Source organism: Diadema antillarum, unplaced genomic scaffold (genome assembly GCF_040938485.1).
Source record: "Diadema antillarum isolate AM-2024a unplaced genomic scaffold, OU_Dant_1.0 seq00000484_RagTag, whole genome shotgun sequence".
NCBI lineage: Eukaryota > Metazoa > Echinodermata > Echinoidea > Diadematoida > Diadematidae > Diadema > Diadema antillarum.
This window is the reverse complement of record NW_027271447.1, coordinates 539,998-556,603: the sequence shown is the minus strand read 5'-3', so window position 1 is coordinate 556,603 and position 16,606 is coordinate 539,998. Positions and strand designations below refer to the sequence as shown.

General features: G+C 39.7%; 1 protein-coding gene across 1 annotated transcript; it reads right to left on the bottom strand.

The window, feature by feature from the left end:
• Positions 1–692: 692 nt before the first annotated feature.
• Positions 693–15,057, bottom strand: LOC139733604 (uncharacterized). The gene is made up of 12 exons (XM_071644418.1): positions 14,860–15,057; positions 14,220–14,475; positions 13,366–13,482; positions 12,631–12,761; positions 11,595–11,756; positions 10,251–10,617; positions 8,673–8,848; positions 7,579–7,743; positions 7,256–7,368; positions 3,464–3,723; positions 2,156–2,225; positions 693–1,467 (listed from the first exon to the last, which is right to left on the bottom strand). The coding sequence occupies exons 1-12, from the start codon at positions 15,055–15,057 to the stop codon at positions 825–827; spliced, it is 2,658 nt and encodes an 885-aa protein (XP_071500519.1). The 3' UTR covers positions 693–824.
• Positions 15,058–16,606: the final 1,549 nt, after the last annotated feature.

Here is a 16,606-nt window from a genome sequence, read left to right as displayed (position 1 = left end):
AGAGGGCATGAATATGAGAAAAATGTGTTCGTACGATCATCGCGGTCAGTGTCGTCGCAATGCATACGCATGTTGTTAACATGTTAAACAGCATGTGGAAGTTAGCATACACTGTAGCTGCCTCTTTCTCTGCATCAATAGGGTGGGCATTGCGACTTGGTATGTACACCCATGTATTTTGAACTCTAAAAGAGGGTTACTTTGTGGATCAAATGAATGAAGGTTTGTTCCAATGATGCATTTGCCAAAATAATGAGACTGCTGTGTCTTTTCTTATCGCCGTTTGTGTGTCTGCGCGTAATAGCGTGCATGTAGTTGCTGTGGTTATTGGTGAGTTTGATAACTGTGCATGATTTAGTGTAATGCCCACATACTGGGCTTCATGTTGTGTGGTTTGCACAGGCTGATATGGGCCACCGCGTAAAGGGGAGAAAAACTTGTCTTCCGACCCCTCCCGATTAAGCGGTGAGCACTGTATCAGTGATTGCGAGCACACTATTCACTGTGCACTTGTAACAGCAGGTTCATCAGCAGGTTCATCAACATGATTATTAAGATTATCACAAAACCATTTTCAAAACAAAAAAAAAATCAAGGACAATGATCCCTCGAACATTTTTATCACATGATTTGATTGTCTGTTTGTTTGTCTTTTACTTGCAGTACAATCTACAAACTATCTGATTCCCATGATTACTGTTGTAAATTCATCTTCCCAAGACCAAGAGATAAATAACCAGAGCACCAATGGATAAATGCATAGATAACTTTCCCTTTCTTTGAAACAAAACAAAATAGTGAAAAAAAGAAGAACATAATATTTCTCAAAGCGCATGTTCCTCGTTCTCATTCTGGATTTCTGCTGATGGGTTTATGTGCCCATTTTCCTCTCCAATCCTGTGCTTTTCCAGGTTGGACAATGGGATGTTTTTCGGGTTGAAGTTCTGCCTTGTGAGTGTGCTGTTGGCCTGCGTGTCATCAAGGAACTGCTTTGGCGCATTCTCGGGGACAATGTCGGGGTTCGGGTGCCACTGCGACGCGGAGAAGTACGGCTGGAACGACCTTGAGCTCTGCCTGCCCTTACCAGAGACGGCCATGACCGCTAGCCTCACATCCTCATCTAAGATGCAGAGTATGAGCAGAAACGCGACGGCCTGCACGATCGCGGCGATTCCGAACACGTACTGCAGTCCGGGCAGCGTGCTGTAGACGACGGCGAGAAGGAAGAGCCAAGTGATGTAGCAGATGATGAACAGCGCCGTGACCTGCACGATGCGGCTCGTAGTCAGCCACGCCCACGGCGGCTTCGCACCGCCCTCCCTTGTCGCCGAACTACCTTCCCCCGTCTGCTTCACGACGTTCCGATTCGTGAGGGAGAGAAGGACTGCCGTTATCACCAGGCAAGCTATCACGGGGAGCGTCAGCGAGAACACTAGAGCATAGGGCAGCTCTGAACTTAAAAAGCACCTGTAGTGGTCAGAACGGCAGAAAAAGAGACATGATAACAAAATGAGAAAAGGGAGACGACTACAAAATATCAATACAAAGAATAGATCTGAACCAGACCACCAACATGAATTATTTGATGATGCCAAACCACGGAGACATTCTCAAGTAAAACTGCATAGGTGTGCTCAAAAAAACAAAAAAACAACTCATATAAAGTCTGTAAAGTATGGTATTAAATGTCTTACAGCCAAGTATCATATGATTTTCTATATTTCAGTAAAATAATGTCTAGATGTCAAAGATATTTTTTTTAAGTGAGTGAAGTTAAACCTGTTTATTTATATATATCCTTTGATATAATCCTTTAAATCCAAACATTCATAGATGGTTGGATGTTTGATCTGCTGCATTATACTTCCAACACTATTTCAACAGAATCTCTGTTCTCATAATATTCTCCTCTGACGGCATGATTTCAGGAAAAATGTCTACTCTTTGTATCTATGACTGAAAAAATAACAACAAACAAAATCAATGTTTGGTTACATTGGAGATCTTTAACAAGCACTAATTCTGAGCTATATACAATATTTGTACATCTACAGACGAACAACTGAAAAACATATTCAGTGTATCATCAGCCTGAAGTGACTTCATACTTCATTACCAATGAAGACAAAGCTTGCCTGTTTGAAAGAATACATACCGTGGAATAGAATTGTGATAGACTTGTGGGTTTGGGGCCGCTGACACTACAACAACAAATGTTGGCACACCTGACAATATGAAGACAGGGAAAAGAGAAACGATTTTGAGCAACATGGCATCTCAACACGATTCATTTCAAAGCGCAACAGGGGGAGGAATGTTGGCCGGCTATTTTTTGCATCATTTCGCTAAATAACAAAGAGAGCTGTCCAGTTTATTTTCTGTGGTCTGAAGTGATAATTCATATTCATCATTTTTATCTATATCATCAGATCATAGTGGCAATAATACCTATATCTTCCATGGTCTCCAGTGTTACTTCATATTCAGCAGTTTTATCATAATCATCAGATCATAGTGGCAAAAAAATAGTGAAACAGCTGAACTCTTGGTGCATAAAGACTGGTTTTAAAACATATGTATACACATTACACACTCTCAAAACAGCAAACATCGTGTACTAGTCTGCATTACTGTTCAAGAATTCATCATTATTATCATTCCTTCTTCTTCTTCTTCTTCTTCTTCTTTTTTTTTTTTTGGGGGGGGGGAAGGGGGTTGTAGTGCTTCTCTCTAGTTGGTAAAATAGAGGTCTTTCTCTCTGCTTTTTTTTCTTTCTGACTACCTGGCATCTAAACCGAAATCTTAACCCTTTTGGTCTGAGTACCCATTGGCACAGTGCAAACCCTGTAGCAGAATACACACTGCCCAAAGGTGCCTGGCAGAGGAAGGATTAATAGTAAATACAGGAACTGACAACAGCTGAACAAATTTCTAATCCAGAAACTCTGTTTGGCACATACAGATTTTTTGCTATAAAAGAGATTAACTGTGATAAGTTTTGATCTATGTCTACAAAGAACTGTACCCTGTCAGTGCTCCTATCAAAAAGGTTAACCACAATTCCACATGGAAAAAGAGAAGCCTTTTCAGAGAGAGAGAGAGAGAGAGAGAGAGAGAGAGAGAGAGAGAGAGAGAGCTCTAGTAGGCATGGGTGACAACCAAAATCAGCAGTTATCTTTATGAGACCTCTTGGAGGCGTGATCTGGACTGTAGCTGATAGACCAATCCGCGACCTAGCAGAAAGTCCGCCATTACTGCAGTGTCCAAAGCGCTAACGTGTATGCTGAATGCATTATATATGTGTATATTTATCATCCTTGTATATAGCAGCGAGCATGAGCCAGTCGCAATATATATCATGCATTTGCATATGCATGCCTGCATGGGACACCACAGTCATGACAGATTTTAGGGGTGGGATCAGTCTATAACCTACATATTCAAACACTGTTTCCTTGCTCACCCCACGCCGGTAACAGCCGATTGAAGGCGAACCACTTGGACTCGGCCGCCTTCTGCCACGACGTGTCGAAGAACTTCCAGGCCACGGCAATCATGGAGCACGCCGCCACGAGCAAGAGGTAGTGGAGGAAGACAGCGACGATGAGGCAGCCCAGCGACATAGAGGGCGCACTCACACCAGCCGCAAAGACCAGGTAGAAGAGGGCCACTGCCAGACAGAAGGAAGCTTCTATGCGGTACAGCTGTTTCCTGCGTAGTTTCCTATGACAAAGTAAATTTAACCCACATTATTATCATAATATGCAATTATTGTTCTTCCTTCCTGTAAAAATACGTCTTTCATCCATTTTATTATCATAATATGCTATTACTATCTATTGCTTCCTGTGAAAACATGGCTTCAATTCATTCTGTTATCATAATATGCTATATCATTATCATAATCATTGCTTCATGTGACAAAATAAATTCAATATATAATATCACAATATGCTATCATTAGCATTGCTTCCTCTGACAAAGTAAATTCAATCAATATTATCAACACAATATGCATTATGATACTTCATCATTTCTTCATTATTACCTCCGCCAAGGGAGGAGGTTATGTTTTCATTACCGTTGGTTTGTTAGTTAGTTAGTTTGTCCGTGTGCAAAATAACTCAAAAAGTTGTGCATGGATTTGGATGAAGCTTGCAGGGAAGGTTTAGAATGACACAAGGAACAGATAATTAAATTTTGGTAGTGATCTGGAAATTTTTATGGATTTTCAATATTTTGGCAGGTAGGATCAATGAACTTGGGAGTTCAAGCTGCGCATTTTTGAGGTTTTCATACGCGCACAAAAAAGCGTGCTCTAGTTTCTGCTAGGGCAAGGCGCGCCACACAACTGAGGATTATGACGTAACAAAGGCTTCTATATTGGGAAATCAGGTGATTTTTCAGCATGCATACGTATGGGTGGAAATCACTGATCTCTATGGAAGAGCAAGATCATCGGTGGAAAGTAGCTGCTTAGCAGAGGTCTGCGCTCTCAGAGTGCTTTTCTAGTTATTAATGCAGCCCTAGACAGATCATCAATTTAGATTACAGCGCTTGTGGATTCATTAATTTTCCCAAGAAATTGAATAATATGACTGTCTGACAGAAGTATAATGTTCTGCAAACAAAGCAGAAACCATGTGAAAAGCAATTCCTGTAAAATACGGTGAGAATCTCACCACGATGGACTTCAAAAAAATTTTAAAAAACAAAGAAATCTAAACAAATCTTCCCCATGCCCCTATGGCAGTCCTTCTTTTAATGTTTGTGACATATAAAATTCTAGAACTTCAAACTCAAAATTTACATTTATGCTGATCACTCAGTTTTGTTCATCTGAGAACACACAAATACAGTACACTACTTCAAACAATAGGGTTTAGCTGGGCCATCTCTGAAGAAATCAAGACATTAAAAAAAAAAGTGCTACAGTTAGCATTCCGGTTGATTCTTGATGGAATTGTTCTATCAGTGAAAAGGGGTTGTATCATGAAGAAACCCCATAGAAAACTCTGAATAACTATTTTCATGCAGTAGTTTACCAGTCTTTACATCAACAAGTGATTTTTGCAGTGACTACCAATATTTAAACGATGTCGCAGTATTACATCAAATTTCATTTCATACTATTTCAGAAATTTCTCAGACTCCAGGGGCCCATTGCTTAAAACTCCAACCGGATTTTTTTCCAGTTGAAATCACAAAATTCTGGTTGGAAGCGCCCAACCAGAGTTTTCATGCAACAGATTTTACATTCTTAGGTTAGCAACCTTAAAAAATTCAGGTTGGGCAAATCCCAACCTGAATTTTTTAAGGTTGCTAAAAAAGTTTTATGCAACAGCACCCAGGAAAAAGATGCATGCAACTTAATAATTGGGTGAACATCCAATGTCTGTTTTGAAACAAATCAAAGCTATCAAAGAATTCCTTGCTACCACAAATGTGCAATAAGCATATACATATCAATTTCATTCACCTTATGTCAAAATTGTGTTCTAAGTCAACAGTTATCTAAAAAGAAAAATATCAGATTTAACTGACTAACATGAGGAACAAGGAAAAGTAGAATTTACGCGGTGCGTAATATATGTCCCCGCAGGAAGTAGCATTTTGTAGCAAAATGTACAATACAGGTCACAAATCAAGGTCAAAGGTCAAAGAAATCAAAGGTCAAAATTCTGTGTAGAAGTTTTGAAGCCCTCACCTGCTGCCATCACATAAAGCAAACGGAATCGAAATCGGGTTAGAAATGGCGAAGGAGTAGCATTTTGTAGCAAAATGTACAATACAGGTCACAAATCAAGGTCAAAGGTCAAAGAAGTCAAAGGTCAAAATTCTGTGAAGAAGTTTTGAAGCCCTTACCTATTGCCATCACATAAAGCAAACAGAATCAAAATCGGGTTAGAAATGGTGGAGTAGCATTTTGTAACCAATGTACAATATAGGTCAAAAATTAAGGTCAAAGGTCAAAGAAGTCAAAGGTCAAAATTCTGTGTAGAAGTTTTGAAGCCCTCACCTAGTGCCATCACATAAAGCAAACGGAATCGAAATCGGGTTAGAAATGGCGAAGGAGTAGCATTTTGTAGTAAAATGTACAATACAGGTCAAAAAATCAAGGTCAAAGGTCAAAGAAGTCAAAGGTCAAAATTCTGTGTAGAAGTTTTGAAGCCCTCAACTAGTGCCATCACATATAAAAGCAAACGGAATCGAAATCGGGTTAGAAATGGCGAAGAAGTAGCATTTTGTAGCAAAATGTACAATATAGGTCAAAGGTCAAGGTCAAAGGTCACAACTGAAATTCTGTGTAGAAGTTTCAAAGCTCCCACATAGTGCTATCATATAAAGCAAACAGAATCAAAATTGGCTCATAAATGACAGAGAAGTAGCAAATTGAAGATTTCGATCACACACGGACGGACACACGGACGGACACATGGACGGACACACACACGGACACACACACACGTACGGAGCCCGTTTCATAGTCCCCTGCTCGAACTCGTTCGGCGGGGACAAAAAATGTATCAGTCATAATTAAAACATGTGAAAACAAAATGCACACACACACACAATCACACACATGTATGAGTGGTCAAATTGGCAGTAATATAATGCATCATTTGCTTCAACCTACCACACATCGGATCCAAAAGCTGTGAACTGTCGAACACGCATCTTTACAGCAGTTAAAGTTATTAAAGTCTTAAAATCATACTGTACGTATGCACAATTGACAGAATGGATGAAACACTGTGAATAGGCATCTCTTCCTTGTAACCTCCGCCAAGTACCGTTGGTTTGTTTGTTTGTTTGTTAGTTTGTTAGTTACAAGGTAGTTTGTCCGTGTGCAAAATAACTCAAAAAGTAGTTGACGGATTTGGATGAAACTTGCAGGAAAGGTTTAGAATGATACAAGTAAAAGATGATTAAGTTTTGGTAGTGATAAGAGAATTTTTTTGGAATTTATGAAGGATTTTTGATATTTTGACAGGTAGGGTCAATGAACTTGGGAGTTAAGGCTGCACGTATTTGAGGTCTGCATGTGCGCACTAAAGTGGGTGCTCTAGTTTCTGCTGGGGCAAGGCGCGACGTGCAGCTGAGGGTTTATGACGTAACAAATGCTTCTATAATGGGAAATCGGGCGATTTTTCAGTGGGTGGAAATCACTGATCTCTATGGAAGAGCAAGATCACGGTGGAAACTAGCTGCTTGGCTCTCAGAGTGCTTTTCTAGTTTTTCATCATATACTCACTTGCATGCGACAAATATCACAGAGCATCCAAATGCAGACAAGAACGCCAAGGCAGCTCCGACGAAAACGATGGCACTGACAGGATGTGGGGTCACCAAGTCAGCAGACACATCCTGAAAATTCAAGAGACATTTAAAATTTATGTTAGATATGCTACAAAATACCTAAAATGAAGCAATATGAGCATGCATCTATTTGGGGGTCCATTACATGTCATGCAAAGTGCATACGCTGTCTTCTGTTGTGTTGTTGTTGTTTGTTTCTGTGTGTGTGTTTTTTTTTTTTCAGGCCGAGAAATAGTCTGTATTCACTGTTGTTCTTACCCTGACCAATGCAACTGCACCAAGATGGTCACACTGGCACACCACCAGTCCTTGGGGGAGATCGTGGGGGAGCTGCTGGCAGCCTGTGTCTGACCAGCTGCCGTGGCCGTCATGGGAGGTTGCATTCCAGGCGCCGCACATAGGGCCATCAACTGTCAGTACATTCTGGTGAGGTACAGAGGTATTTGACTTGATTATTTGATGACAGGAAAGAAGGTTAAGTGATTAGGTGATTTGATGATTGAATGATTGGATGATTTGATTTGCTTTGATTTAATCTAATTTAATTCAATTTAATTCATTATAATTTAATTCAATTTAATTTAATTTAACTTAGTTTAATTCAATCTACTCACACAATAAACAAAAAAATCACATTGGTCCAATTACAAAAGAAATGTGGGTATAGAGGAAGAATGTCAACATGTGACACTTACATATGGGCAAAATCTGAACTTCAATAGCATAAACAAATTTGGACAAATATCTAATCCTGATTGGCAGATGCATCGCAATGCACTCTTGACTGTATGTCATACAGTGTATGGTGGTGGGATGAATGATACTATGGAGAGAGAGGTCAACAATATGTATGCCTTTGCACCATAGAGTAGAAGATACAGAAAATGAAAACTTCTTTTATTAAGTCTCCAAGGACCACTGCAGAGGACAGTGTTACAGCTCACATAGTATGTCTGTCGCCGTAATAATGCCAAGAGTTAATTTCAGGAATTCACAACACAGGCAACCAAACCAACAAACTGGCTTTTAGTCTTAAATTGGTAACACTATTGAAAAAAAAAATGAGTAGTAGTAACAAAGCTGAAAATATGTACCGGTAATGAGCTAACACACAGAAAGCAAACCAACGCTAAAGTTAATCTTTCCGAGAGTTGTAGTTGAGAGTCTGCTTGAGATCATCTTATTTCAGAGGTCTCTGTATTCATGATGACTTCTCATCCTTTGCGGAAAACCTTCATAACACAATCATTTTTTCTTTTTCACACACAATTATAGACGTGCTAGAGTCACTGCAAGGATGAATGGGGCGGATGAGGAGCATAGAGGGAAGGTATCAGTACTATCCAACTTACCTGTCTGCCTGTGGTTGTAATAGTACCCCTTGGTAAACCCTGGATCCCCGCAACGGCGACAGATGTTATCCATCCGTTGGCCCTGAACTGGACCCCCTCTGTGGCTGGGCCACCAAAAGACTGGTACAGCTTGTCACCAGGATGAAAGATATAGGTCAGGCGAGGATCACCAAGAACTTTGGAGAAAACGAAAGTTTCAGTTGTTACATCAACTTTTATGATTACACTGGGTTGCTCGTCGTAGGCATTGTCATTTGAAGAGTCATGTGACATTTGTCACAAGTCTTGTTCTTTATTCTCTTATAAACTGGTACTGTTTATGTTAATGAGGCAACTGCCATATCAACATTACTCCCTCCCCACCCCCATTTAATACATATTGAGCATCATGTTTGCCCCTCTTGAACAGGCCCTGTTCAAGCATCATTCCCCATGTAATCTCCTCATCTCATCCTTGTTTTACTCAATCCTATCTGCTCCTACCACTGCGACACATGAACACATCTGGTCCTCTTGATTACTCTTTCAATAGTCTTACTACTTGAAGCAGACCTTTTGTGACCATGCATCACAAAACAAACAAAAAGTAGCATCCCTTGATTTTACATGAGGACTCAAAAAAGGTGAAATGGGTCAACGGAGCCAATCTTGAGTTTTTCATATTTTCTGAAAGATCTATCCTTCTACGTTATTCTTAAGTTTGGGATCATAACATGAATGGAAAAGTGCGTTTTGAGCAGTTTTTCTACAACCCTTTTTGGGGAGAGTAGAATGATCAGCTATGTCTTAGAGGCCCCCTTTCATTTCTTGAAATCCTTTGCATACTCTTCACTTTCAAGTCTAATAACTTTTAAAAGGATAATGCTACTGCTTTAAAAGATGGCATTGATTATGGACAGAATGTGTTAATAGAGCATGCTTAATTTCAGCTTAATCTGATAATCCCTTCATTGTTGTTGCTCGGCTGTTTACATCCTGTGTTTTGTCCCTCTCATCACACAGCTAGCATGGCTTGGTAAAGATTCAGCGCTTGAATAGACCCTGTACTTCAGAGCCTCTTTTCTCAGTTCACACTTTTCCAGAGTGTGTGCTTTCTTTCCAGTATTTAGATAGGTAGGGGAAGTCCATTCTAATTGAGTTATACATCATTTTAAAGCTTAGAGTCTGCTCTTTCAGAATCTGCGCTTAACTAAAAATCCATGTCTGGCGACTTTTTGTTGGTTTCGTGATGCAGAGTCACATCTGGAAATCCAAGCTGGAGTTCAATTTAATGAGCAACTTAACAGGGCCATTTGGATAAATCTTGTCTTCACTTTACACTGAAAATGTCAGCAACAGAAAAATCACATTTTCTGCAAAATTGAGGTAGTCTAATTTACATCCATTTCATTGAAAATCAATGTTTCTGGGAAACATGTAAACGTTGAACATTCTGCAATTTTCATATTCTACGTTCAAATTTACTGCGTAAAGGATAATGATCGACACTTCTTCCCACATGCAAAGTTGTGGTCTTCTTGAGTGCACAACAAATTTAAAGTTTCAATGTGAGACAGAACATGGAGACGTGAGACTAACCTGATGGGGGTAACTCATCAAATTGGAAGTGCAGCGATGCCTCAGCACTGGTATCGTAGTCAAGTGTGGGCGTTTCGTGGAACGCTGGGGGAGTCCTTGTATTGCCACTCGAAGGGGGATACACACTCGTGCCATACCAGTGGTAATCCAAAAGTCGGTCCACATTCAACCTCTGAATTCTGAAGACGACATTCGCGTTGGAAACTGTGAAGTTCTGCTGATCGTCCTCCAGTGCCGTTATTGCCAGGATGCCACGGAGGGCGCTGTTTATGCGGGAAGAGGTCCGGTACTCACTCTCGGCCTCCACGATGACCTCGAGGTCAATGTCAAGAGTGAGGTCCACAAGTGTTCCAACCTCGGTCGTCACCTATGCATCAATTGTACACACATATCATTTTGTATTAATAATTTTCACACTAAGAATAACATGCACATGATGTAAATGAAACTTTAACAAACTTTTACAATGCAATTTATGGTTGATGATGTTGAATTCATCTCACTAGAAATTTTGCTCAAAGAGCAGCTACATCTTGAAACAATCTCTATACTGGTAAGCTTTTGACAAACTGTTAAAGACCACACTGAACAGTATTAAAATATCTCAATAATTACATTCAAGGCATATGCATACTGTACTTGATCCATTTTTGCTAAGCTAGTGAATTTCTGTACCTGGTGTAACTGGCATGACTTTTTGAATGGTCAACAATGGTCTCAATAAAAACTAATTGCAATATCCATATTGGTAAAAAGTTGTAAAACTTTGAATCCATATATCTGGAGTTTCAAGACTTGCTGCTTGAAATCAGAAATGTTCAATGAGTCAGTGTTGTTGCTGTTGTTGGTTTTTTTCAGTGTTGTTGTTATGGCTAGATAGCCCATTCTCTGCTGTACTAGCTGGTCTTCCATGGGGTACAGTGGGATGTGAGGCGGAACCACTTCACCAGGTTATGCACCCTGCCCTTTGCGATGAATGAATGAAGCGGGAGCTTTTACGTACACGAGTTGTAGCTCTCTCACACATGGGACCTCTATTCTATGTCCTACACGAGGGACAGAGTGTTTTGCCCCCTACTAGAGGGGATGGTATGATTAGATATAAAATCATTGCTCATTTAGACTAGAGAATCGAACTTAGGTTCCTTTGGATCTGGCGGCAGACATGCTACCGACTGAGCCAAATCACCAGTTTGGGGGTATTTTTTTGTTGTTGTTGCTCTTTTTTTTTATGTGCATGTGTGTGTGTGTGTGTGCGTGTGTGTGTGTGTGTGTGAAGTAATCACAGTACCATATGTTCTTTCACTCACGACGGACAGGACTCACAGTCAGACCATTAATTACCTCTGCAGAAACACTGTTGAGCCTCGCCAGGGACTCTAGAATTCTGGTCACTGCCAGGATTCCAATGCTGGAGATGTCTGGAGTTGACCTGAACAGAGCGATGGCACTGGTCACTATGTCCAGGTTGGGATCCGACTCATCATCAGAACCACCAGAGGTAATCTGAAAATCACAAGGAGACAAAATGCGTGGAAACTTTTTGACTATTTCTTCCCCCATGATAAATGAGTTCAGGTGTCAGAAGTACTGCACAGAATCAAACTATTACGGAAACCAACCCAAACAACCGCCCCTCCCAGATGAAAATAATAATAATGATATTAATAATGATTTAATAACACAAAAAGTGTCAATAATGCACATGACAGGTTGACTGCAGTTACATCATTTATGAACAAAATGTTACAAAGAAGCAAAATAATACACAAAAACCATCATTGCACTTCTCTGTAGAGTAAAAAAAAACAAACAAAAAAACTATGTATACCATCAAAAAGTTTTCCAAGATACCAGGTTCTTCGTACGATGTAACACTTTTCATACATTTTGACTATATTCCAGCTATGAAGACAGCTGAGTTGAGTAGGGCTGCAGAGATCACAGAAAAGAATCAGCACTCGGGTAGTGGCTTGATATGTTAACTACGAATCATGTATGGACCGTAGCAATAACTGGTGCAATAACTGCAATCTCTGCAAATCACTTACTGACAACTGTTCACATAAAATTTTTAGTATACTTTGTCAAAATCTGAAATTAGCAAAACATTTTTTTTTTCTCTCTAGATATGTATCGCTATTACTTATACAGAGGTTTATAGTGGACAAGGCAAATGAATGATGGCAACACTTTAATTTTCCTGTCACATTCCACGTTTTTAAAGAAGTTAACCTTGAAATACCTGGGATATTAGGATTTCAAAATTTGCTTCATAGCATGAGCACAGAGATGATCTGTGTTCACAAAAAGGACATAGTTTGCTAAGACAAAATAGACCCGGTGTAAAAGGAAGATCTACAAGAGACTGGTAACCAACCTGATCACCGAGTTGCAGGAGCTCGCCTTCCTCTGTCACCTCCCCACAGTTTGCACACACAAACTGAGCCCAGGCTGCATGTCCAGCAGAGTCCCTGACACAAGACCTGGTGGCTATCGCAAACTCACCGGCTACCAGAGAAAAAGACCAGAAAGCATGTATTCCACGTAACTCAGAATTTTCATGTCTTTTCTGAATGTTTTACTGTCAGTCATAAATTCACTTGCCAAGAACATCAAAGAAAGTTAAAACATTTTTTTTTCTTTTTTAACCCATGGTTCAATCAACTCTGGTGCAAACCCCAGGTTAAGAGTACTGTAAAAGTGGAAATTTTCGCAGTGTTGAAATTTTCGTGCATTTTGCGCAACCTGAAACTAGCGCGAAAATAAAAGCACGCAACTATTTTTGCTTACCGAATGTTCCAGTAGTGGATGTCTTGATTCCGCGGAATTAAAAACACGCACAACTTTTCTTACCCCGCAGAGCGTGAAAAATTAGTCGCACGAAAATATCCACTTTTACAGTACCTGATGTTATGTCGTACTCATTGTTCAGGCATGCTCATTTCAGAAATTGATTTGATTTGTTTTGTTTTGTTTACTGAAGTGTGAATGGCGGTGAATAAAACTGTTGCTTTTTTTTTTTGCATTGCGATCGAAAACTGATAATTCTAGTGCATGAATGGGCCTTGTAGAGCAATGTGAGCTCTGCCCCCTATGTACCCTAGTCACCTACCTCTCTCGAATCCCAAGGGGCAGAGTTCCACTGATCCAGTTGTGGTGTCCACCTCTGTGATAGGCCAGGTCAGGCGGCCTTGGGATGTATGAATGACCTCCAGAAGACAAACATTGACTACAAAAGGAAACAAATGGAAGAAATACCAGTGCAAGGGTGAAAAGATCTTGAAACAGATGTACAATACATGGTGTATTTTTCAGAGGTACAAGTTTATGCTAGTGCGACCGTGCTTTGCAAAACTCCACAATCCCCTTAGGTTGTGATAAAGTTGTTACAATACTCTGCTTGAATTGTCTACTTATTTGAATCCTATTGAACTGTAAAAATGAGTTATGAATTCCCCATAAGTTTTGTCAGGCACCACAAAGCAAGAGCAAGTGAGATGACTATAAAAAGACAACCTATGGTATGTGCATCAAACATGTATTTCATCAAGGGAAAGATTAAACAAATACTCAGTAGTCAATCTGGTGTTGACAAAAGCGTATTATCCTCCAAATATCTTTCTTTATTTTTCTCTTTTTCCCCCATTCTTTATTCAGCTCAAATAGACTATGTCACACTTTATGCTCCATACAAATACTGTATATCTCATAAATTTGTCCAGGTCTTAAACATGTTAATCAGAACCACAGCTTCAAGAAGCGCTAGTTTGGATTTCCCACCTTGGAAATGACATACTCATTACACTGCAATTGCTTTTCCAAAATCAACATTTTTGCACATTGATTTCACAAACAAATGTTGACATTTGAAATTCATAAAGGAAATGTAAATCATTAGATTTATAAGTTTTGTCTTGTTTTGTTTGATTTTTTATTTGCATTGCTGCTTTTCCTTTTTTTTTATACCTGTACTAGGCATAGTGAGCACAGAGAACAAACTGGTGCCATCAGGGAGAACGGCAGCTTCTGCGAGAACACCCTGGAGTGATAGGGGGTCCTCACTGTCTGAGCTCGTGCTGATGATGAGGTCAGCGAGGAGAGACGAACCCTGGAGGCTGGCTGTCGGCAACGAAGGGCGCGATGAGATGCTCTGGAACTGGACGATGACCACATCATATACTCTCGTCCTTCCTTCCCTGGTGTTCATCAGCTGAGTTTCAATCTGGAGAGGAACACACACTGTTTGCGTCAACAAATAGTCTTGCTTGAGACCTGGCTTCAGGTTTCTAACTTTTTGGGTGAGATAATGAGAAACCTCTCAAAAAATATGAAAGAGCAAGTAAATTCCCAGAGGAAATTGATGTTTATTTGATGAAAATTGGTTTTGAAATGGCTGAGATATCCCAAACAAAGTGATCCTCATAAAAAGGTGGGACCCACCTTTTATTAGGATTGCTTTGTTTTACTTTGTTTTTGGACATCTTAGCCATTTCAAAACTGATTTTCATCAAATAAACTTTAATTCCTCTTTAATGGCATATGCTCTGTAACATTTCTCTTTCTTTCTAAAAACATATTATACGCAAAGATGATTCTGTACACGTACCTCTGTTCTGACCATCCCGGCCATGGTGGCAAATTGTGCTGATGAGGCATCCTCGAGCTCTTCCACATACTGGTATCTGCTGGCGAGGGCACACGTCACAAAGAACTTGTTGTCGTACATAATCTGGGTCACGGAGACAGTGGTGTTCTTGTCCGTCACATGACTGCAGGCTGTGTCCTGATTGGTAGAACAATGCATGGTTTCCATTTAGCTCCACGAATAGTGACTCAACATCTCCATCATAGTATGTCAAAGTTGAACACATGTATGTGAACAAAATAACATACATTAAAGATTGCAATGTCGAGATAGGCTACAAGTTTATAACAGGACAGGCTAAAGTCATTCATATTCTTGTCAAATTTGACTTCCATGAGGTAGATTGATCTTCACTGTCCCTTTTATACAAAGAGAAACATGAACTTTGCAGGATATTATTTTGAATCTTCATTTGATAAGGCAACCGTTCCAAACATCATTAATTCAGAATTAGAACTTTTGAGGCATGGTGTACAGTCATATACCATTGATATACAAAGTATGTGTGCATACAATAAAAAAACAAACTCACACACCCTCATACAACTGTAGGGTTTTAGTATGACTTCTCTAAGTAGCTAGTACCTGATTCTATAAATGACAAGATGGACATATGGCATATGCACATAGAATTGGGGGAATAAAAAATAAATATTAAGTTCTGACTTCATTTGAATGATATTATCATTTGTTTACATGGATCAAGAATACCAATATGCAAATTTGTGAATTATTAAATTTCTACCCATCTCTCTAAAATTCAATTTACAAAATGTTGTGTTCAAACTTGTGCAGCCTCGCGCCTAGCCTCTAGCCGACATTTAACGTTATACTGAATTAATCACACCTGTAAAGGTTATCATATCTATATTAACTCTTTATGTGCCACGTTCACACGTCCGACTCAGTCGACGGCGTGCCAACTTTGCATATTCTGCTCCAACACACAAAGCCGCCGAAACCGATCGATAAATTGCCTAATCCCGCGGTACGATGAAAGCGTTTCTGGCCCTTTTGTTCCTCTCACATACGGCTTGCAATCTATGTGGTGATTAACTATCAAGCGGTGTTCCCAACTAGATTTGCGTGTTCATTCTAAGTTTTTGTAACTGTTTTATGTGCAAAAATTACCAGTATGCCTTTATTGTAATGTAGCAATTGGTCATTGAAAATACATATTGAAAATAGGTTTGTCATACAATTTATATCAAAGCAAATGTTGGCATTCCTCTTGAACTTATGTTCAACTTAACAGAAATTTGTAGAAGTTATACAATTGGAAAAACAGAATTCTTTCTCAAAGCATCCTTTGTGTCTCAGAATAACATGGCACACAAGGGGTTTCCAAAATGGCACATAAAGAGTTAAAAGGTAAAGATGCACTGTTGACCATGCAATTACACATTATAAAACTGTCATGTAATCACTAATCAAAAAGTTGGTACTCTCATCAGTCACAGGGAAATTTCTTTTTGGCTGCTATGATTCGAACGATTTCAGTAAACAACTGTTGCATATTCGTTTGAATACATACCAGTGATATAGCTGGTAGCACGGACGTAACAAAAAGAAGGGCATGTAACATCAACATAACTGCGGTAGTGGGTGGCACGCAACTGAACAGGCACGTTTATTGTAATTTTGGTGAGAAGATGACCAACTTTGAGTACGTTGTTGTCGTCGTTTACTGTGGAAGATACGTCATCAA

What these genes read in the sequence shown, in the direction of transcription:
- LOC139733604 (XM_071644418.1), bottom strand. Translation starts at nt 15,057, where the DNA reads ATGCATTGTTCTACCAATCAGGACACAGCCTGCAGTCATGTGACGGAC. An exon ending in TTACAACCACAGGCAGACAG is followed by an intron (nt 7,744 to 8,672) that starts GTAAGTTGGATA and finishes GTACCTCACCAG; the next exon opens with AATGTACTGACAGTTGATGG. An exon ending in TATCACAATTCTATTCCACG is followed by an intron (nt 1,468 to 2,155) that starts GTATGTATTCTT and finishes TGACCACTACAG; the next exon opens with GTGCTTTTTAAGTTCAGAGC.